At 60.7% G+C, this 21989-nt stretch overlaps 2 protein-coding genes across 6 annotated transcripts in view; one reads left to right on the top strand and one right to left on the bottom strand.

Annotated features, from left to right (window-relative positions):
* Positions 1-3139, top strand: part of SNX17 (sorting nexin 17) — a 31660-nt gene extending 28521 nt beyond the window's left edge. The window contains exons 8-15 of one of the 2 annotated variants that reach the window (XM_073335410.2): positions 111-180; positions 286-378; positions 621-824; positions 1502-1624; positions 1803-1880; positions 2081-2155; positions 2226-2267; positions 2354-3139. In XM_073335410.2, the coding sequence (XP_073191511.1) occupies positions 111-180; positions 286-378; positions 621-824; positions 1502-1624; positions 1803-1880; positions 2081-2155; positions 2226-2267; positions 2354-2473 (805 nt within the window). In that variant the 3' untranslated portion in view covers positions 2474-3139. Of the gene's footprint in view, positions 1-110; positions 379-620; positions 825-1501; positions 1625-1802; positions 1881-2080; positions 2156-2225; positions 2268-2353 lie in introns of both variants that reach the window. The other variant, XM_073335409.2, reaches the window with a different exon arrangement.
* Positions 3140-3593: 454 nt separating this feature from the next.
* Positions 3594-18078, bottom strand: ZNF513 (zinc finger protein 513). Of its 4 annotated transcripts, none has more exons than XM_078851982.1 (4): positions 17915-18078; positions 15109-15271; positions 5602-6183; positions 3594-5071 (listed from the first exon to the last, which is right to left on the bottom strand). In XM_078851982.1, exons 2-4 carry the CDS (start codon positions 15131-15133, stop codon positions 4335-4337), a joined length of 1344 nt encoding a protein of 447 aa, XP_078708108.1. In that variant the 5' UTR covers positions 15134-15271; positions 17915-18078; the 3' UTR covers positions 3594-4334. The 4 variants fall into 4 exon arrangements, with proteins under 4 accessions (XP_078708108.1, XP_078708107.1, XP_073191514.1 ...); XM_078851981.1 differs by having other exon boundaries at positions 15109-15268; XM_073335413.2 differs by having other exon boundaries at positions 15109-15240.
* Between the last annotated feature and the right edge of the window lie 3911 nt (positions 18079-21989).

Here is a 21989-nt window from a genome sequence, read left to right as displayed (position 1 = left end):
GGCGCCCTGCTCCCCCGATGCCAGCCCAGTCTGTGGTCTGCTGGGTTCGCCGTGCCCCAGCCCTGCTGCGTGCTGGGGACCCGCTGACTCCGTGTGCTCCGTCTCTCTAGTTACTGGGACTCTTCCTATGACGACGACGTCATGGAGCAGCGGGTGGGGCTGAACTTGCTGTATGCGCAGGTGAGTGTCCGCGTGGGCCCAGCCCAGCCTGTCCTGGGCCCCTTGTCTGTGCTGCGGGGCCCGGGCCCGCACAGGCTGCCCCTCATGGCCTCTGCTCCTTTGCAGACGGTGTCAGACATAGAACGTGGCTGGATCCTCGTCACCAAGGAGCAGCACCGGCAACTCAAGTCCCTGCAGGAGAAGGTCTCCAAGAAGGAGGTGGGTGAGCGGAGCGTGCGGGGGGAAGGGAGCTGGGTTCACGCTGGCCCCAGGGGTCTCAAGTAGGGTCTGAGGGGAGAGGCGGAGCAGGGTCTGTGGCCCCTGGGCCCACTCCTTCGCTTCCTGCTCCGGGAGGAGTCTGTCTGGAGGTTCCCGCACCCACTTGCCGGGAACAGCTGGGCAGAGGTGCCCCAGGCTGGTGGCAGCGAGGGTCCTGAACCCGTGCCCGGCTCTGCCTGCAGTTCATCCGCCTGGCGCAGACCCTGAAGTACTACGGCTATCTCAAGTTCGAGCCCTGCGTCACCGACTTCCCCGAGAAGGGCTGCCAGGTCATCGTCAGCGCCGGCAACAGCGAGCTGAACTTCCAGGTGCGGCTGCCCAGCGAGCAGATCAAAGAGGGCAGCTTCAAGGTGACGCGCATGCGGTGCTGGCGGGTCACGTCCTCGGTGAGTGCCCCTCGCCCGCCGCGGCTCGGGTCGCGCCCTCCCACAGAGCTGGGGGGTATCCGTTGGCCCGTCTGGCTCGCCCACAGTACCAGCCAGGCCCCTTGCCCGCCTGCCCCCCACAGCTCGGGCCACACCCTCCTGTGTGGGATGCTGTGAGGGAGGGATGGGGGTGACTGAGGAGGGGATCTGTGGGGGCGGGGGTCTTTGGGGGAGGGATGGGGGGGAATCTGTGAGGGAGGGGGTCTTTAGGAGAGGGGTTGGGGGGTCTGTGTGGGAGGGATGGGGGGGTGACATCTTTGGGGGAAGGGTGGGGGGTGCCTGTGACGAGGGGTCTTTTGGGGAGGGGTGGGGTCTTTGGGGGAGTGGTGGGGGGTACCTGTGACTGTGGGGGGGTCTGTGGGAGAGGGGTGGGGGTGTGTGACTGTGGGGGAGGGGACTGTGTCAGGAGGGGACTGGTCTTTGGGGGAGAGGGTGGGGGGAGGGGGGTCTGTGGGGGTTTCCTGCTATGGCAGAAAGGCTACCTGAGGAGCTGGGCAGCCTCCCTCAGCCCCCCACTCCAGTGGCCCTGGGACTTGGGCTGGGAGGCAAGGGCCCGGCTGGGTCCAGGGGGCTCTGTTTGGTGCCCCACTGGCAGGGGTGGGCAGGGACAGCCCCGGCCTCACCCTCCTCTTCCTCAGGTTCCCACAAGCAGCGGGCCGCCGGGGAGCAGCCCGGGGAAAGCGGAGGTGAAGCTGGAGCTGGCCTTCGAGTACCTGATGAGCAAGGACCGGCTGCAGTGGGTGACCATCACCAGCCCCCAGGTAGGGCCAGCTGCCAGCCTGCCCCGGGCTTCACGCAGGGCCCCAGCCGTGGGGGCTCTGCCAGCTGGTCCGTGCTGCTCCCAGAGCTCTGTGGCTGGGGGGCTGCAGGCAGGGCTGTGCTCTGGGGGAGATGGGGGGCCTGCTCGGGGCTGGCTGTGACGGGCGCTGTCTCCCCCAGGCCATCATGCTGAGCATCTGCCTGCAGTCCATGGTGGATGAGCTGATGGTGAAGAAGTCTGGCGGCAGCATCCGCAAGGTGAGGGGGCAGCTAGGCAGGGGGTGAACTTGTCCCTCTTGCATTGCTGCTGCCCCAGCCCCCCTGGGGTCCCCCTGTCCCCCCAGGTTCCCCGGCTGGAGCACAGATGGCGAGGGGCTGTCCCCCCGCCTCTGGGGCCTGTGTGGCCATCCGGCTGTCCCCCAGCCCTTGCTGAGCTGCTCTCCTCTGCTTTCCCCCAGATGTTCCGCAGGCGAGCCAACGGGGCCCTGCGGCGCTCGGACAGCCAGCAAGCTGTGAAGTCCCCGCCCCTGCTGGTAAGTGCAGCCCCCCGCCCCCACCCTCCCCGCCCTGCATGCCCGCTCTGACCCCTGTCCCTCTCTGCAGGACTCGCCCGATGCCAGCAGGGAGCCCATGCTCAAACTCTCGGTGAGTAACTCGCCACCTCGTGTGGGGGGTGGCGCGGGCGGGTGGGCGCCTGGTCTAACCCGCCCTCCCTCCCTCCCTCCCTGCAGAGCAAGCTCACCTCCGTCAGCCTGCGGGGCGTCAGCCACTCCGGCTCCACCAGCGACCTGGGCACCGACGACTTCCACGGCAACTACGCCTTCGAGGGGATCGGCGACGAGGACCTGTAGCCCGCTCCGGCCACGCACGGCCACTGTGGCTCTGGGGAACGACCCGTGTGCCTCTGCCGGGTCCCCATCTGCCTGCCCTGCCCCGCTTCAGCCCCCTCCACCTGCCATTGCCTTGGGGGGAGCCACCTCCCAGCCGCTGCCGCCACCTTCCTGAGGGCAGCCCCTGCCCAGACTCAGCCCACGGAGCCCATTTCACAGGGGGACTAACGCTCACCTGCACGTGGCGAGAGCAAGGGTTGCACACAGCCCCCATCAGGATGTGGGCCGGTCCAGTGCCACGAGGCAGCTGCCCCATCCCTGCAGGAGGGCTCAGCGGCCTGGGGCCAGGACTGGCCCGTAGCCTGCACTTCGAGCCAGTCTGAGGGCTGGCTGCCATGAGGGGGCAGGGGGAGGTGGAGGCAGGGGCCTGGGGCTGTTCCCATGGCAACAGACACCTCCCAGCCTTCATAAATGCCAAATTAGCAGCTAGGTCTTTGCACGAAGACGAATGGGCGAAATTTAGCTGCGGCTGGTGCTGTGCCTGCAGCTTCTAACCCGCTCACGGACGCCAGCACAATCGCCAGGCTCGTAACCTGCCGCGCTCGGCTGTTCGCAGGGGACTGGAGCATTAATGGACATTAACCAGTATTTACACACTGCAGCGATTAAAGCGGATCATGATTGGTACCCGGTGTATGGCTGTGGAGTGCGGGGGTGGCTCCGTTGATGCTGGCCTTGCCCTGGCTGTGGGGCTGGGAGGTGTGTGTGTGGGGGGGGGGAAGCAGCCCAGAGAGGCTGTAAGTCCAGCTGGGCCCCTGGCACCTCCCTCTTTGGCTGTCCCAGGGGAGGCTGAGCACCCCCCTGGAGGTCCAGGCCCTGGAGGGCTCTTAACCCAAGTCAGGCCTGAGAGCCAGCAGGAGCAGGGTCCACAGGCCAGCGCTCCCCTGCCCTGCCCTGGGTGCTGTGAGGGCCAGGCACCCAGCAGGCCCAGAGAAGCTTGAGGCCATGTGCCATCAGCCCTTACAGGGCGTGGCACGCCGGCAGGATGGGTGCTGCCGCGTCTCCTTTGCTGGTGCAGGGGGCTCAGTATCGCTCACAACCCCCTGGCCGTGGCCAAGCCCCCCCAAAGAGTGAGGCCAGCTACCCAAACTGACTTTAATGCTGTTATACACAATATAAATTACACAGCCTTGAGACGCACCCTGGGTCGGTGGGCCCGGCCAGCCTCCCCATGCCCTCTCTCCCTGCTATACCCAAGGATGCTGGAGGGAAGGGGCCACGCTTGGTGGTCACAGACAGGCTGCCTTGCGGGCTGGTGGCAGCAGCTACGCTGTGCCCCGAGTGCTCGGCCTCCTGGCCCCTGAGCCCCCATTGCCAAGGCGGGGCTGGCCCAGGCTGAAGGGCTCCGAGGAACAGCTGTGTGTGAGTGGGGGGGGGTCTATTCCCTCCCTCAGATAGCAGCTACACACCACTCCCTGCCTTCATGGGGTGCTGCTGGGCCTGCGTCCCACGTGACAGCCCTTCCTGACGCCGGGGAGCTCAGACGGGCGAGGCTGCTGGGCAGCTGTCGTCCTGGCACTGCAGGAAGCAGAGGTGCAGCTGGCCCCAGCCCAGGTTACCGGGCGGCAATGGGTCTGAATTCCTGCTTCCCACCCGAGGCCAGGCCCAGCCGGCATGGGGCGGGGGGAATCTGCAGCACTGCTGGGCCCTGCCCCCCTGGCCGGCCAACCCCCACCCAGCACTCCAGCCCCCTACGGCCAGGCCCTTGCTCCTTGCCATGCCCCCTAGGAAGGGACAGGCCCAGCAAGGCCGTGTCCCCAGGCCGTTGGGCTGGCAGGGGCCACCCCGCCCCACGGAGCAGCCCGTCGGCCCTGGGCCAGGCCTAGGGCAGGGGGGCAGCGGGCGGCGGCAGGGCCGGCCGGGGCTTGGCGGCCGGGGGGCCGGCCCAGCCGGCGGCCGCGGGGCCGTGGACCTTCTGGTGGCGCTTGTAGTTGTCCCAGTGGCCGGTGGTGTAGGGGCAGAGCCGGCAGCGGAAGGGCTTCTCGCCCGTGTGGCGCAGCATGTGCCGCTTGAGGTTCATGCTCTGGTTGCAGCGGTAGCTGCAGAGGCCGCAGCGGAAGGGCTTGTCGCCCGAGTGGGTGCGGCCGTGCCGCTTGAGGTTGGCCAGGTTGCCGCAGGCATAGGCACAGAGCTGGCATTTGTAGGGCCGCTCGCCCGTATGCACCCGCTGGTGCCGCTTGAGGTTGTCCAGGTGGGCGGAGGCATAGGGGCAGAGGGGGCAGGGGAAGGGCTTCTCGCCGCTGTGCGTCTTCATGTGGCGGGCCAGGTGGTTGGGGTAGCGGGTGGCGAAGGGGCACAGGCTGCAGGAGAAGCCCTTGGGGCCGCTCGCGGGCGGGCTGCCGCTCAGCACGGCCAGGCTGCAGCGGCTGCAGACCTGCTCGACCAGGCTCTCGTCCGGCGCCAAGCCGTCAGCCAGCACCAGCCCGCACGTGCGGCAGGTGAAGGGGAAGAGCAGCTCCGGCAGGGCGTCCGCCTCGTCGGCCCGCAGGCGGGCGCAGCCCGGCGGGAGAGGGCTGCCCGCACTGCTCGGGCGCAGGCTCGGCTCCGGCAGCAGCGGCTCTGCAGGACAGGCAGAGGGCAGCTGTGAGACTGGGGGGCGGGGACCTCCCCCCCCACCGTGTCCAGCCCCCTGCTCCCTTCCCCATGCCCTGCGCCTCCCCGCCCAGTCCCCCACAGAACAAATCAAGGGGGGAAGGGCAGCCCCCAGTTCCAATGCTCCTCCCTCAACGCTCCCTGTTCCCCTGGCTGCTGGCCACGGAAATCACGAACGGCGCTCTGGGGACGAAGGCATTGCACAGTCTCCTCCCCAGGGCGCGCGCCAGGTGGGGTAGGAGTGGGCCCAGGAGGGGAAATGCCCCAGCTGCTTGACAGAGCCCTTGGGGCTCAGCGTGTGGGGAGTGGGCTGGGCTCCCAGGCCAGGTCAGCGGAGCTGGGCCTGAGACTTGGCCAGAGACAACTCCGCTCCCCCCAGATCCCACAGAGCCTCACTGGAAGCTCGTGGCCACACCAGGTCCCGGAGGGGCTGGAGTCGGGCTTCTCTGCGGGGCCCTGCAGCCCCACCCTGGAGCTGCCTGCTCCGGCCCCCCTACCTTGGGCCTTGTCCTGGCAGCCGGGCGCCTCCTCGGCCGGGCGATGGCGCAGCATGTGCCGCGTGAGGCTGCGGCTCTGGCTGCAGCGGTACTCGCAGGCGCTGCACTGGAAGGGCTGATCCTGGCTGTGGGTACGCTCGTGGCGCCGCAGGTTGCCCAGGCTGCTGCAGGCGAAGCCGCAGGCCTGGCAGCGGTAGGGCCTCTCGCCCGTGTGCGTGCGCTTGTGCCGGGTCAGGTTCACCAGCTGGGCCGAGGCATAGTCACAGTGCGGGCACTGGAAAGGCTTCTCGCCGTTGTGGGTCTTCAGGTGGCGCTTGAGGTGGCTGGAGTAGTGGGAGGCGAAGGGGCAGAGCTGGCAGGAGTAGACCACACGCTGGCCCTCCTCCCCCGCACACCGAGGGCAGCTCTGCCCCAAGCGCACGGCCAGCTGCAGGCCACACCGGGGGCAAGGCGAGGCTGGGGGGCCAGGCTCCCGCCCCTCCTCGGGGTCACTCTCCACGCTCAGCTGCTGGTAGCTGGAGGAGTAGTCGTCGTCGCTCAGCGAGTAGGCCGGGATGGTGATCTTCCCCACCAGGGAGTCCACTGCAAATGCCGCAGGGAGAGGGGAGCAGTCAGCCCAGAGGCCCCACAGGCCTGAACAGACACCCCCAGCAGCCACCCACAAGCCCCTCCCCTCTGGGCTGGACATAAGAACGGCCAGGCCGGGTCAGCCCCGTGGGCCAGCTAGCCCAGAGTCCTGTCTTCCGCCAGCGGCCGGTGCCCCAGAGGGAATGAATAGAACAGCCATTTTCACGTGAGCCAGACCCTGTCATCAGTCCCAGCATTTGGCAGCCAGAGGCTAGGGGACACCCAGAGTGTGGGGTTGTGTCCTGACCACATTGGCTAATAGCCATTGATGGACCTGTTCTCCAGGAACTTATCTCGTTCTTTTTGACCCGTTATAGTCTTGGCTGTCACAATATCCCCAGGTTGGCTGCGTTGTGTGGAGAAACACTTCCTCCTGTTTGTTTTAAACCTGCTGACTATTCATTTTATTGGTGGCCCCTGGTTCTTGTGTTATGAGAAGGCAAAAATAACACGTCCGTATTTACTTTCTCCACACCTGTCGTGCTTTTATAGACCTCTCTCAGATCCCCCCTTAGTCTCCTCTTTTCCAAGCTGAAAAGTCCCAGTCTTGTTAATCTCTCCTCATGCAGCAGCTGTTCCAGACCCCTCATCATTTTTGTTGCTCTTTTCTGTACCTTTTCCCATTCCAGTATCTCTCTTTTGGGATGCAGCGACCACATCTGCACACAACACTCAAGCAGTGGGCATACCAGGGATTTATATAGAGGCAACGTGATATTTTCTTACTATCCAGCCCTCTCCTAATGGTTCCTGTGTTCTCTTTGCCGTTTTGACTGCTGCTGCACATTGAGGGGATGTTTTCAGAGAACTATCCACAGTGACTCCAAGATCTCTTTCTTGAGTGGTAACAGCTAATTTAGACCCCATCACTGTATATGAAGAGTGGGGATTATGTTTTCCAATGTGCATTACTTTGCATTGAGCGACATTGAATTTCACCTGCCATTTTGCTGCCTAGTCACCCAGTTTTGTGAGACCCCTTCGTAGCTCTTCGCAGTCTGCCTGGGACTTTGCCACCTCAGTGTTTACACCTTTCCCCCCCACATCCTTTATGAATGTGTTGACTGGCTCTGGCCCCACTGCAGGAGCCCCCCCACAATCAGGAATAGCCCTTCATGAGCCCCTCCTCTTGGGGCGGGGCAGGGCCCACCCCCCAGGCCATGGAGGCATTTGCACATGACAGCCCAGCAGACACCAGTTCCCAACAGCTGGGCCTGCCTCTGTGCAACTGCACTGGTTCCCTCTACACCTGCTGGCCAGGCCCTCTAAGAGGCCATTATACCAGCATGAGAGCTGGCAAGGGGGCTGGCTGTACCTGCACTGATCGCCCACCCAGCAGGGTCACCCCATGGCAAGGGCATGGCCAAAGCCAGGCAGCTAAGCTGAGAGAACCGTCCCTGCTGGACAGATGGCAGTCAGGGGCAATGCCAATGGGCTATATGCTGTTAAACTGGCAGCCTGGGCCAAGGGCGCTCCAGGCTTGCATCCAGTGGCCACCAGAGCAGGAGCCAGATGAAGACAGCTGCCCTCCAGGCCCTGAGAGAGGCTGGAGCAGCCCATGACACACACTGGGCCAGCAAGCTTTGCAGCAGTGGGCTCACGGAAATGGCATCTTCCCAGACAGCCCTGCTGCTCTAACAAAGCCGAACCCTTATCTTCTATGATTCATGTCCCTGCAGCTTCCCCAAGTCTCCCCCCACCCCTGAAAACAGATTCAGTAGGGGAGGTGCTTCAGTTTCACCTTTTGCCCACCAGGGGGTGCTGTGGCACCAGAAGAAAAGGCAGCTGGCTCCAGGCTGGAGCAACGAGTCGCAGAGAGGGAGGGGGCAGCTGCTGCCTTCTTATAGTGCTCTGCCTGCAGAGCCAGGTGAGGAGACAGGATGTGAGGGGGACGACCAGAGTGGGGCACGTGAGCCAGTGAAGTGACAGCATTGAGCCAGGGACAGAATGGGAGTGGGGGTGCAGGGACACCTGGGGATGGGGGGGGAAGAGATGGCTGAGCAGGGGTGCAGGGACACCTGGGGACTGGGGCAGATGTGCCTGACTGAATGGGAGAGGTCAGGGGTCAGCCAGGGTCTGCATGGGGAAGCTCCCTAACAACATCCCCCAACCCTGCCAAAAAAAACAACAACAACAACAAAAAAAACCCTGTTCCATACTTCTCCCACCCACACCTAACAACCCTCCAGGTTCACTCCCAGGCTCCTGCCCAGCAATTACTTCTCTCTCCCGTTACCCCTGGCTTCCCCCAGCCTTTGCATTGCTTCTGAGGGGTGCGGGAAATACGGTTCTGTGTTGTAATTTAAATGAATTATTATTCAAAGGTCTATATTAATATGCCTAGTAAGGAATCTATTTGTCAAAAAACATTTCCTGAATCTTTTGTGTTGTCAGTATTGTTACAGACATACTTGCTGACAAGTATTTTGAAATCAGTTTCAATTATTTTGGTCATTTGTTATATTGTGTTATTTTGACAAATAAAATGTGCAGAATTTTAAAATACTGCACGCAGAATTTTTAATTTTTTGTCACAGAATTCCACCAGAAGTAGTGTCCCTAACCCTTTAACTGGGACTGGATGACAGGGGATAGATCACTCGATAACTGCTCTGTTCCATTCATTACCTCTGGAGCATCTGTCACTGGCCACTATTGCTCTGACCCAGTATGGCCGTTATGTTCACTTTCTATAATATCAGTCTGGAGTTCCTCTCCTCAACTCCATCCGAGGCCCTCTGACCTTGCTTCCATCCCTTACTCTCCACTGAAACTGCTCTTGCTGAAATCTCTGATGACCTTTCCCTAGCCAAACCTCAGAACCAGCACTCCATCCTCGCCCTCCTTGAGCTGTTAGCTGCCTTTCATACCGCTAACCATGCTCTTCTGCTTGAAGCAGTGTCTCGCCTTGGTTTCCATGACCGTCCTCTCCTGGTTCTCCTACTGCTCCATGTGCTCATTCAGCACAACCTTTGGGGGATCGTCTCTTTCTGGGGGGGGGGTTCCACAGGGCTCTGTGCTTGGTCCCCTTCTCTTCTCCCTGCACACCTTATCTCTGGGTCATCTTATCTGCAAACACACATTCAACTACCATCTCCATTGTGACGGCTCAAAGATCTACTGCTACTCCACACCTGTCTCCTGCCAAACTACGCCTCGGCCTCTCTTGCTGACATCTCCTCGTGGATGCGTAGCCATCAGATAAAGTGCAACATGGCTAAAACAGAGCTTCCTCATCTTCCCCACGTCATCTGCCCTGCCACCTCCTTTCTGGATCGCTGAAGACACCTCCACCATCCAGCTGTCAATCAGGCCCATCACCTGAGCATCGTCTTCGACTCGGACCTCATTCTAGGCCCTCACTTGCAGGCTGTGTCTAAATCTTGCAGATTCTTTCTGCACAACAGCTCTCAGATCCAGCCTAATCTGTTCATCTGCCCAACTAAAACCTTCCGCCAGGCTCACATCTTAGTTACTACAACATCCTGCCCTCTGGCCTTGCAAAGGCAACCGTGTCCCACTCAGATCCATTCGGAATTCTGCTGCAAAGATCTCTGTCCTAGTCTGGCGCCCTCTGACTATGGTGCTCTCTGAATCCCTCCACTGGCTCCCCCTTCTCTACCGCACCAAACCATCTGTGCAGAGCCGAGAAAGCAAAGACAAGCAATCTCTCTCTCACTCGCAGCCAAAGGTCAACTCCTGCAGCTGATCAACCACTAGCACCCACCCGTTACATTTTAAACAAGCACCCCAGTGTTTTCTCCCTGGCTGCCTCTCACTTGGGGAGGTCCCTGAAAAGTTCCACTAAACTCATTACCCTCCTTCGGCACCCGCTTTGCTCTGAGGCCTGTGAAAACTCAGCCCACTGGCCATCATGCTGACCAATACAGTTGCACTGTTCCCTTGTACCCCCACCGTCGTCTGTGTCCACTTCTTGTCTTAGGCCAGAGTGGGCAAACTATGGCCCGCAGGCCACATCCAGCCCACAGGACCATCCTGCCCCGCCCCTGAGCTCCCGGCCGGGGAGGCTAGACCCTGGCCCCTCCCCTGGAGCCGCGCCACTGTGCGGGCAGTGCGGCTTGCGCCTGCCCACCTCCCAGGCTTTCCAATAAGTCTGTCCTGCCACTCTGAGCGGCATGGTAAGGGGGATGGGGGGAGGTGGGGGTTGGATATTGTGCAGGAGGTCCTGGGGGGCAGTTGGGGACAGGGGGCGGTTGGATGCAGTGACAGTTCGGGGCGGGGGGGGGGAACAGGACGCAGTCAGGAGACAGGGAGCGGGGGGGATGGATGGGGGGGACAGGGAGGTTGGATGGGGACAAGGAGTGGGGGGGTAGATGGATGGGTCAGGGGTCCCAGGGGGCCTGTCAGGGGGCAGGGGTGTGGATAGGGGTTGGGGCAGTCAGGGGACGGGAAATGGGGGGGTTGGATGGGGGTGGGGTCCCGGGGGGGGGGCGGTCAAGGGACAAGGAGTGAGGAGCAAGGGCGGTTGGATGGGTCGGAGGTTCTGAGGGGGGCAGTCAGGGGGTTGGAAGTGGGAGGGGGCGGATGGGGGCAGGGACCAGGCTGTTTGGGGAGGCACAGCCTTCCCTACCTGGCCCTCCAGACTGTTTCACAACCCCGATGTGGCCCTCGGGCCAAAAAGTTTGCCCACCCCCGTCTTAGGCAGCCAGCGCTTTGGGACAGGGTGTTCTGGCTGTACAGCCCCTAGTACAATAGGAGCCTGGTCCCTAGCTACGCTCCTTGGCACGATGAGAACACAAATGAATAATACAAAGAGGGGCTATCTTCAAGGACAATGCCCACCCTGGCACAGGAGTCAAAGTAGGTCGCTAAAGGATGGGGGCAGGGCAAACATACTGAGCAATTGGAATTGCTTGAGAAGCTGGGCTCACTAACCCAGCCAAACGTACAATCCTGCATCCAGGGACACAGAGTTACAGCTCGGGGGACTATCCTGAGACCAGAGAGTCACAACAGGACTTGGGTATCTACTCTGACCTCTAACTGACCAAGTGCTCCCAGCGGGACGCTCTACTGGAACAACTGGCTGCGGTGGATTCTCCAGCCCTTGACGCTTTTAGGCCAAGGCTTGGCGTAGGTCTACAAGTGCCACTCCAGCTCTTCTGGAAGTTGAACCCAAGGCAGGAATCACTGGGCGGGTTCTCTGGCCTGCATGATGCAGGAGGTCAGAGTAGATGATCACAATGGTCCCTTCCACCAAGAGAGCTCTGCATCCTCTGCGACTACCCCAGAGAGAGCCCCTGTGCTGCAGGGACCTACATGCGAACCGCTGTGGGTCCAGGCGCAGGGCGGAGAGCAGGCCCACTCGCACAGCAGCGGAGCTCGAGGGATCTGCCCAGGGGAGGCTGAGGGACAGCTCTGGTTAGAGCAGGCCCCAGTGTGACCAGCTCTGGGGAACCTGCCAAGGCTCCTGCACTGTTTAGTAGGGAGGGCCCAGCCCTTGTCCCAGTGCCACGCTGCCAAGCTCTCTTCTCACCCACTGCACTGGGAGCCCACGTAGCGCTTGGCAATGACACCTGCTGAGCCTCAGCCAGACTCCAAACCAAGAGCAGAGGGCTAGCGAGCACCAGGAGGAGACAGAGTTGCATGGCAGTGCGGGGCCAGCAGTCAGACGGGCATCCAGGGCAAGCCCTATCAGCACACCCAGCTGAGCACACGACCCAGCCTCTGCACCACTAACCCCCAGAAACCTTTGCAGCATCATTGCACGTTGCCCCCAGAGACCTTGGAGTGCTCTGCACAGGTCAGAGCCGCTATCTGGTCTGCAGATAGGGGCACGGAGGCACAGAGTGTGGAACTTGCCACAGGTCATTGACAGAGGCAGAAAGACATCCTGGCTGCCAGCCCAGGGCCCCGCCACAGGGACACTGCCTCTTATGGTCACCTGCCTAAATGACGTCTCTGCATCGATCTTCACTGTTGGGGTAATGGAGACTCCTCAAGCAACATTACTCTGCTGATTGGAGCTCAGAGATTGAAGGCCATTGCAACCATCGAGTGTGATCATCTGTAGAACAAGTCCTAGACCCTCCTCCAGGGACTCCTGCATCAAGCCCAGAACTGCTGGCTGAGCCAGAGCAGATCTTCAAAAAAGAAGTGTGCCCAATCTTCTAACTTGTCCCAGGGCTGGAGAAACATCTGCACCTTATTTCCAAGCTGAATTTCTCCAGTTTCAGCTCCCAGCCACTGGCTCTCCTCCTGCCTTTGCCAGACTGAAGAGCCATCTGCTAGGAGAATCTCTTCCCAAGAGAGGTGCTTTTAGATCATGCTCTAGTCACCTCTTCACTTTCCCTTGGTTGAGCTAAATAAACTGAGCTTCTTCAGTCTCTGGCTGCAAAGCAGGCTTTCTAGATCTCAGATCATTCTTGTGGCTCTTCACTGAATTCCTTCCAATTCATCAATATCCTGTCTGCAGCGTGGGCGCAGCATCCAGTGACGGTTTCACTAATGCCACACACAGAGGTAATACCACCTGCCGGCTCACACATCCAAGGATCACGTTAGCCTCTTCACTGCAGGGTGGCCCTGGGAGCCGATGATCAGCTGGCCCACAAGTCATTTCCTGAGTCCCTGCTTTCTGGGAAGCTCCTCTGGCTCGTGAGCAGGATGATGCTCTGTGCTGGTAGATAGACAGCCTTGCATTTGGCGGTGTTAGAGACAGATGATGTTGAAAGGACACCTGTTGCTGCAGGATCCCACTGACGCCTGGCATGGCCCTGTGAGGATGCCAGGACCAGGGAGTTCTGCTTGGTGCATAGACATGACTTCATTTAAAACATACATTACAAATGCGTAGCTGGGAGGTACAGCTCTGAGAAGCCAGGAATCCATCTATCTTCTAAGGGTTTTATACAGCCACGCATAGCACCCGCTGAGCATCTTCCACGCCAGCTCAACAGCTCCAGCTGCACTCTCAGGGATTCTCTTTTCAGGGCCAGGACTCTGCTTGGGGCAGGTCTGGGGGAGTTGGGCGCGGGTGGGAAGAGAGGAGGGTGTTCCACCTGTGTTCCTTCTGACAGAGGAAGGCTTGGCACATTTCCTAGATGACTGGAGGTCACATTCCCCTGATCTCTTCTAGAATTTTGTTCCTTGGCCAGGTCCCCTCCACCGCAAATGCTCTGCCACGCTGTTCCTGCACTCTGATCTGCACTGGCCCAGAAGAGCACAGCTCTTGGGGTGGTTCATAGATAAATTTGGTCTGTGATGTGCCTAGGGCTTGATCCATTGGAAGTACAGAGCTGGAACTGCCTGGACACCTGACTGCCCCCGAGCGCATGCATGACAGTAGTCTGCAGCTACAGAAGCATGTGCTGTTTTACCAAGGGATTGTGTCTCATTCAGTGCACAGAATGAATGGACAGGGAATGAGGCAGCTGTTCAATATTTCTGTTTATCCTCTTAATTCAGCACATGAGCCACGGCCTCATTTACTGCACACCATCCAGACATGGAATGACTGACTGCTCCCGGGCTTGTGTGTGTTACTTATCCCTGGAGTTCTGGAGCCCAGCAAGCATTCCTTCACCCCCCATTTTACAAACAGGGATCCGGGGCACAGGCAGGCTCCTGGCTGATCGGTGCTGGGTTTGCTGCACTGACATAGCTGTGTGGCCAACCCTGGTCAGCACAGGAGTGCAGCACATACACCGAAGGTCACTGCCCGCAGCCCCAGGGCAGGAAGGGAATCCAGATCTTTGGGGTCTGTCCATCCAGGCTGCCTCCACCAGCACACTCCTGGCTCCGCCACCCGGCACAGGACTTGCAGCAGCCTCAGGCCCATTTCCCCACAGCCCTGCCTGGCGAACTCGCCACGGCCTTGCAGCGACAGGTAGCACGTGACGCCGTCCCTAGTTATGGGCCATCGCAACCCACGTGCATGAAGGGCACCCAGGCGACTGTAGTGCTCTCATATCTTGACTTCGTCCACGTGCTCTCGCGGTCTCTCTCTCTCTCTCGACTTGCCTGTGCTTTTTACAGTGACGAACAAAGCCCCTCCCAGAGGCCAGGCAGCTCAGCCCCCCACCCAGCCCGTTTCATAAGGAAGAAAGCAGGCCTGCTCCTGGGCCCTGCCTCGCTCGGAAGGCACCATCACACACCCTGCCTTTCCTCTGCACAGAGCTCAGCGGTCGTGCACGTGTCCCACAGGAACCCGGGCTACCTCCGAGGGAGTGGAGCCCCCACCACATGGCAGTACAAGAGCCCAGAGCAAGGGGTCAGAGCCACCCCATCCCCCTCTCACCCGACCTAGGCAAGCGCCAGCCCTGCCTCCACGTGGGTCCCAGGGTTGCAGCTAATCAGGCACCTGGGCAGCGTGAGGGCAGATAAAAGTCGATGCAGCCAAGGGTGGGTGAGGCACATGCCCTGCCCAGCCTCTCCCCACCCAGAGTCTCAGGGGACACACGTAGGGGTGCTGGGTCCTGCGGGTAGTGCTCCCTTATGGCCCCAGGGGGCTCTGGGGACAGAACTTCACAGCTCCCGCTCCCCCAGAAGCCCTAGCAGCAGCCGTTGGGCACGACAGAGGTTCCCCATCCTGCTTGGGATGGAGGTGACTGCAGCGAGGGGCCTGTGCCAGGTCCCCAGGACCAACTTCCTCCCCAAAACTGCAAGCACAGGGCCAACTCCCTCCCCTCTTTCCTCCCTCAATTAGCAACAACAGTTGCTGCCTGGACTACCAGCCTCCCAGTGCCCAGCAGAGAGCACAGGCCAGCTGGCTCGCCAGCCACTCCCTCCTCCTGAGTGCAGGTCCTGCACTCGGGTCTAGCGGAGAGCTACCCTCACCCAGCTCCAATGAAGCAAGCTCCCGTTTCACTGCAGGCCTACAGGGTCCCTCTGGAAAACACACGCAGCCCACAGACAAACCTTCCGAGTCTTTCTCAAAGCCCATGATCCTGTCGCTGCTGTCCTCAAACTCCAGGTCCTGGCCCAGCAGCAGGTCACTCTGCAGCACCAGGCCCCCTCCTGGCGTCTCCTCAAGAGTGTCTTCAGTGTCCACTGCAACACACGGAGCGCCAGCCAGTTACTGCTGGGGCACAAGGAAATGCGCTATCACAGGCTGAGGACTTGAGCGCCCAGCTCTCTTCTTTGCCGCCGCGCAACCATGGGAGGCACGGGAAATGGACGTTACTCTAGTGTCTGGGAGCCCGGGCTGGGCCCAGGCAGCTGCGCCCAGCCACATGGGGAGCCGTGGCTTCGGCAGTGGCTCCAGGGAGAGTCCTCCACATGCTACCAGCTGCATGTGAAGTGCCCTCCAAGCCTCCCATCATACAGCACGGAGAAAAAGGTGAAACCCACAGTCCCAATGCCCCTCCTCAGGCTGCCTTCAGCGTCACGGATCAGAGCTCCCACAGCACGCAGGGGAACTAGGCAAGACAAGGGAAGACTGGGGCAGCAGAGTGAAACAAATGCAGGCACCTCCCTTTCCCCATGCAGCAGGGACTTCACACCCGCTTCCTGCGTGAAGAGAAAATTATACCCAAGGGGACTGGAGAAGCACTGATAGCCAGTAGAGGAGCCAGCCGCCCAGCCAGGCCTGCAGGGTGGAGCTCACCAATGCCCTCAGGCCACTCTGCAGGGCAGAAGCACTGCAAGTAAAAGGTCCAGGCACACCCCCGCACTCCAGCAGCCAGCGACAGCAAAGGGCCTAGCCAGCACTGTGACCACCTACACACAACTAGCGTTGCTGGTCCCAACAGGGTGGGGAACTTGGCAAGCTCTGTCCCCACATCCCAAAGCCTAATGCCTCTGCAGACAAGCCACAACGCTGCCGGGAGACTCAGGTGACCAGATTAGGTTTCACTGCACCAGGGAGTTGCCAGTGTAGTCCAGGGGACGCTGAGCACAGCTGGGTGGTGGGAGAGAGATTGTGCTGGCTTGTGTGAGCTTGTGTGAGCCCCGGGATGTGCAGCTTTCGCCCCACTACAGTCCTGACCTAGCCCAACGTCTACGGCCTCTGAGCCACGCCAGCTATCCAGCCTTCACCGGCTCGCTCCCTTGGTGCTGGTGGGGAACTGAAACCCAAAGCAACTGGCCCAGGGCCACACAGGGAGCCCATGGCAGAACACAGACTGGCTCCCAGGACAGCACCCCGCCCATGCAAGTTATTCCACCAAAGCCCATTGGTGCTCAGGTCAGATGTTGGGTTCTGCCATTCCACACACCCTTCAGGTGTTCAGGAGACCCTTCAGGCCTTCAGGAGAGGAGCCTGGAGCCATCTGCCTTGTATATTTCACTGGGAGGGGAGGAAGAACAGCTTCCCTGCTGGCTACTCCCCACCTGCTAAGAAATCAGAGATTCTGCTGCCCGAAAGGAACCGCTCACACAGCTCCTCTACCAGGGCTGGGGAGCTGCCCACGTATTCCCCCCTCCCGCCCCCGATACCCCCCTAGAGCTCTATCCCAGGCTATGGCTGCACCATGAGCTAAGACTGAGATTCCCTTGCTCAGGCTTTCAGAGTATAAACAGCCGTGTGGCCGCAGCGGCATGGCCTGGCTGTGCCAAGTCCATGCCCGAACGTTTCAGCTGTACCTCTGCGGCCGCTGCCCATGCTCCTGCAGCTGGGCTGTGACCTACACTCATGCTAACTTGCTGAGAGCTGGAGCGAGTACAGGACCAGGGGAATCGTCGCCGCACGCTCCTCAGAAGGGAGTGGGGACGTCCCTAAGGGGAGCTTCCTAACAGACCCAATAGGGTCTCCTCCTCCGAGAGGAGAGCTGACCGAGGTCCAGCGTAAGGGAAATGGACAGGACTGAAAGCTGAATGCGCGAGGGTCTGGGGACTGCCTGCGCCTAGATGGGGGGCCGCCTCCCAGTGCCCTACTGCTATGGGCACACGGCACCCCTGGGCACAACGGGATCCTTGGGGTCCGCCGCAGCACCTGGCGCCTCGTGTCCCGGCCTCCCCCCTCGGACCGGCAGCGCTGCGCTTGGCTAACGGAGGTTGCAGCCGGGGGCACCGACGCGCCCTCCGGGGCTGCTCTGATGCCGCCTCACCCCAGCGCTCCCCCGGGGAGAAGCCTCCGCTCGGTTCCCGGGACCCAGGCGGGGTCAGACCGATGGTCCAGCCAGCCCGGTGCCCGGCCCAGGGGTGCCCGGCCCAGGGGTGCCCGGCCCAGGGGTGCCCGGCCCAGGGGTGCCCGAGGGAACGGACAGAGCCGGGCAACGACCGAGCCAGCCACAGCTCCCGTCCCTGACCAGAGGGGACAAAAGCCATGGAGGGACCCCAACAGCTGCGTGCTACTCCCCGCCCCAGGGCCTCCCCCCGCCCCCACGGCCCCCCCCGGGGCCTCCCCTTCCCGCGCCCCCCCCGGGGCCTCCCCACGTCCCCTCCCCCCCAGGGCCTCCCCCCGCCCCCACGGCCCCCCCCGGGGCCTCCCCCCCTTCCCGCGCCCCCCCCGGGGCCTCCCCTTCCCGCGCCCCCCCCGGGGCCTCCCCACGTCCCCTCCCCCCCAGGGCCTCCCCCCGCCCCCACGTCCCCCCCCGGGGCCTCCCCTTCCCGCGCCCCCCCCGGGGCCTCCCCACGTCCCCTCCCCCCCAGGGCCTCCCCCCGCCCCCCCGGCCCCCCCCGAGGCCTCCCGTCCCGTCCCCTCCCGGGGCCTCCCCCCGCGCCCCCTACCCGGGGCCTCCCCCCCACGCCGGGCCCCCCCGAGGAGACCCGACCCCCCCCCCACCTTTCACGGGCTGCGGGTGTCGCTGCTTCCGGCGGGGCATCGTGTCCGGCTCCAGCCCGACCCCGGCCCCGGATCCGGCTCCGCCGCGCCGCCCCCGCCGCTCATGGGCCCCGCGGCTCGGAGCGGCCGGTGGCTCCGGCCCCACTTCCGCTTCCGGCCGCGGGGGGCGCTGGGAGCCGCGGGGCCCTTCGGGGAAAGGCGGCCGCCGTGACGTCATCGGCGCGCCCACTGCCCGGGGCGGAAGCGGGGCGGGGCCGGGGGGATCGGGGGGCGGGGCTACCGGGGGAAGGGCGAGAAGGGGATGGGGCGGGTTGGCGGGGGTGGGGGTGAAATGGAGGGGGGCGGGGGGGAGGGGTGTTGGGGGTGAAATGGAGGGGGCGGGGGGGTTACCAGGGGCAGGGGGGGAGGGGGATCGGGGGGGTTACCGGGGGCGGTGTTGGGGGTGAAATGGAGGGGGGCGGGGGGATCGGGGGGTTACCGGGGGCAGGGGAGCGGGGCGGTGTTGGCGGGGGTGAAATGGAGGGGGGCGGGGGGGTTACCAGGGGCAGGGGGTTCGGGGGGGTTACCGGGGGCGGTGTTGGCGGGGGTGAAATGGAGGGGGGCGAGGGGGAGCGGTGTTGGGGGTGAAATGGAGGGGGCGGGGGGGTTACCAGGGGCAGGGGGGGAGGGGGATCGGGGGGGTTACCGGGGGCGGTGTTGGGGGTGAAATGGAGGGGGGCGGGGGGATCGGGGGGGTTACCAGGGGCAGGGGAGCGGGGCGGTGTTGGGGGTGAAATGGAGGGGGGCGAGGGGGAGGGGTGTTGGGGGTGAAATGGAGGGGGGCGGGGGGATCGGGGGGGTTACCAGGGGCAGGGGAGCGGGGCGGTGTTGGCGGGGGTGGGGGTGAAATGGAGGGGGGCGAGGGGGAGGGGTGTTGGGGGTGAAATGGAGGGGGGCGGGGGGATCGGGGGGTTACCAGGGGCAGGCGGGGGCGCTGCAGGTTGGTCCCTGGGGCGATTAAGGCCGGGCCTGGGGGTGACACGAGCACATCAAGCCCCGCATTGCTTGGCCGCAGCTTCGTCCCCCCGGCGCGGGCTGCCGCTTCCAGGAGACCCCGAGTGTGTTGGGGCGTTTCTGGGGCGCCGGCTGCCGCCCAGGGGAGCCCAGCCCTGGCAGAGCCGCAGGGCAGGCCACGGGAGGTGCAGAACCCAGAGGGGGAGACTCTGTGCCTGTGCCGGAAGCAGGACGCCTGTGCCCCAATCTGGGGCGCTGCGGGGGCCCCCCAGGCTACAGGGAGCACTTAAGAAAGACAAGGACGTTGAGGCAAAGAAACCCGGGAGTTCCCCCCAGCCTGTACCGACACTGCCGGGGCGGGGGGGGAAAGAGCTGCGCCTTGCTGCTAATCCAGACCAGGCACGATCCCAGGCTGCGGGCCTGGCGCAAACTGGTCATCGAAGCAGCCGTCTGTCCATGGGCCCAGCTGCTCCCTCCCAGGGAGTTTGGGTAGGAAATGGCTGAGCAAACTATCCGATGCAGGGAGGCCCACAAAAGCTTATGCTCAAATAAATTGGTTAGTCTCTAAGGTGCAACAAGTCCTCCTGATCTTTTTGCGGCCACAGGCTAACACGGCTGCTATTCTGAAACCTAACAGATGCATCCTCTCACTAAAGGCAGCCACTGTTCCAGAGGACAGAGAGTGGCAAATGTATTTCCTAATTCAAAAAAATTCTCTAGAGTTGATTCTGAGACTTACATGGCAGGCAGCCTTACATCACTACCAGGTGATTTGGTTGAAATGATCATTAACAGAACAAAATGCTTGGATGATCATGACCCAAGAGCCCCTAACCAGCTCACTTTCAGCAAGGCTGTTCAAATTCTTTGAATGGGTCAGTAAAATACTTGCTAATGGGGAATTAGTTGACCTAATTTATTAAGCGAGACAAGGAGGTAATAACTTTTACATGACTAACTTCTGTTGATGAGAGAGACAAGCTTTCTCCCTCCAGGAGCTCCGTGTATCTCAAAAGCTTATTTTTCTCACCCACAGAAGTTGATCCAATAAACGATATTCCCTCACCCACCTGGAGTCTCACTCATATCCTAGGACTAAAAGGGCTGCAATGACACTCCATATAAAAGATTTTTGTAACAGACTCATATCCCTGCAGGTAACTGGGCCCTTGGGGTCAGTCATGGCATTGTAGATGCTTTTCTTAATCCCCACTCCCCGGGTGTTTCCAACAAGTTTAAGATAAGCTTTGTATCTAAGGTTTCAGAGGGGTAGTCGTGGTAGTAGAAATTAGTATGGGGGAAAATTAGTTTTTGTAATGACCCATCCACTCTCAGTCTTTATTCAGGCCTAATTTGATGCTGTCCAGTTTGCATATTCCAGTTCTGCAGTTTCACATTGGAGTCTGTTTTTGAAGCTTTTTTGTTGAAGAATTGCCACATTTAGGTCTGTTATTGAGTGACCAAAGAGATTGAAGTGTTCTCCGACTGGTTTTTGAATGTTATAATTCCTAATGTCAGATTTGTGTCGATTTATTCTTTTGCTTAGAGACTGTCCGGTTTGGCCAATGTACGTGGCACAGGGGCATTGCTGGCACATGATGGCATCTATCACATTGGTAGATGTGCAGGTGAACGAGCCCCTGATAGTGTGGCTGATGTCCCTTGAATAGATATGCGGACAGAGTTGGCACAGGGACTTGTTAGTGTCTTTATTGTGTGGTGGGTGTAGTTGCTGGTGAGTATTTGCTTCAGGTTGAGGGGGGCTGTCTGTAAGCGAGCACTGGCCTGTCTCCCAAGGTCTGTGAGAGTGAGGGATCGTCCTTCAGGATAGGTTGTAGATCCTTGAGGATGCGTTGGAGAGGTTTTAGTTGGGAGCTGAAGGTGATGGCTAGTGGTGTTCTGTTATTTTCTTTGTTGAGCCTGTCCTGTAGGTGACTTCTGGGTACTCTTCTGGCTCTATCAATCTGTTTCTTCACTTCAGCAGGTGGGTACTGTAGTCGTAAGAATGCTTGATAGAGATCTTGTAGGTGTTTGTCTCTGTCTGAGGGGTTGGAGCAAATGCGGTTGTATCGTAGAGCTTGGCTGTAGACAATGGATCGTGTGGTGTGATCTGGGTGAAAGCTGGAGGCATGTAGGCACGCATAGCGGTCAGTAGGTTTCCGATATAGGGTGGTGTTTATGTGACCATTGCTTATTAGGACCGTAATGTTGAGGAAGTGAATCTCTTGTGTGGACTGGTCCAGGCTGTATTTTTCACTCCATGCATCTGGTGAAGTAGGTTTTAGCCCACGAAAGCTTATGCCCAAATAAAATGGTTAATCAGAGGTGCCACATGGACTCCTCATTGTTTCTGTATCTAAGAATACCCCTTAATTCAACAAGGAATCCATCAAACAAAAAAAAGAAACCACTTCACCAGGGGCTCTGGTCCCACTAAGCGCTCCTGTTGACAGTCTCTGAATCCTTGTTTAAAGCAAGAAGCTTCCTAGAGTGGGATACAGCAGTCTTGCTATTATCCGTAGATGAAGAACCCCCCTTCTCTTCCCTGGAGCTGGGTCAGCAGCAACAGCCTTTGCAGTGATCTCCTTCCTTCTCCACAGGTTCTGCCTCTGGATCGACCCTCCCTGAATTCTGAAAAAAACTCTGGTAGGCCCAGGTGCTCATTTACCAGTTAAGCCCTAGAGCGCTAGCTGGGCAATCAGTTCCCCTCAGGCTGGCTCACCAGCATTAGTCATAGGGAGACTGGACCCAGCTTCCTTCCTTCCTAAAATTGGAGACACACAAGCAGGAAGATAATGATTGGGGCTGGGGCACTTTACTTCTGAGGAGAGGCTGAGGGAACTGGGATTATTTAGTCTGCAGAAGAGAAGAGTGGGGGGATTTGATAGCTGCCTTCAACTACCTGAACAGGGGGTTCCAAAGAGGATGGAGCTCGGCTGTTCTCAGTGGTGGCAGATGACAGAACAAGCAGCAATGGTCTCAAGTTGCAGTGCGGGGGGAGATCTAGGTTGGATATTAGGAAACACTGATATTAGGAGGGTGGTGAAGCACTGGAATGGGTTCCCTAGGGAGGTGGTGGAAT

The sequence above is a fragment of the Lepidochelys kempii genome, chromosome 3, assembly GCF_965140285.1.
Source record: "Lepidochelys kempii isolate rLepKem1 chromosome 3, rLepKem1.hap1, whole genome shotgun sequence".
NCBI classification, from domain to species: Eukaryota; Metazoa; Chordata; order Testudines; family Cheloniidae; genus Lepidochelys; species Lepidochelys kempii.
This window is presented reverse-complemented; position numbering and strand designations above follow the sequence as displayed.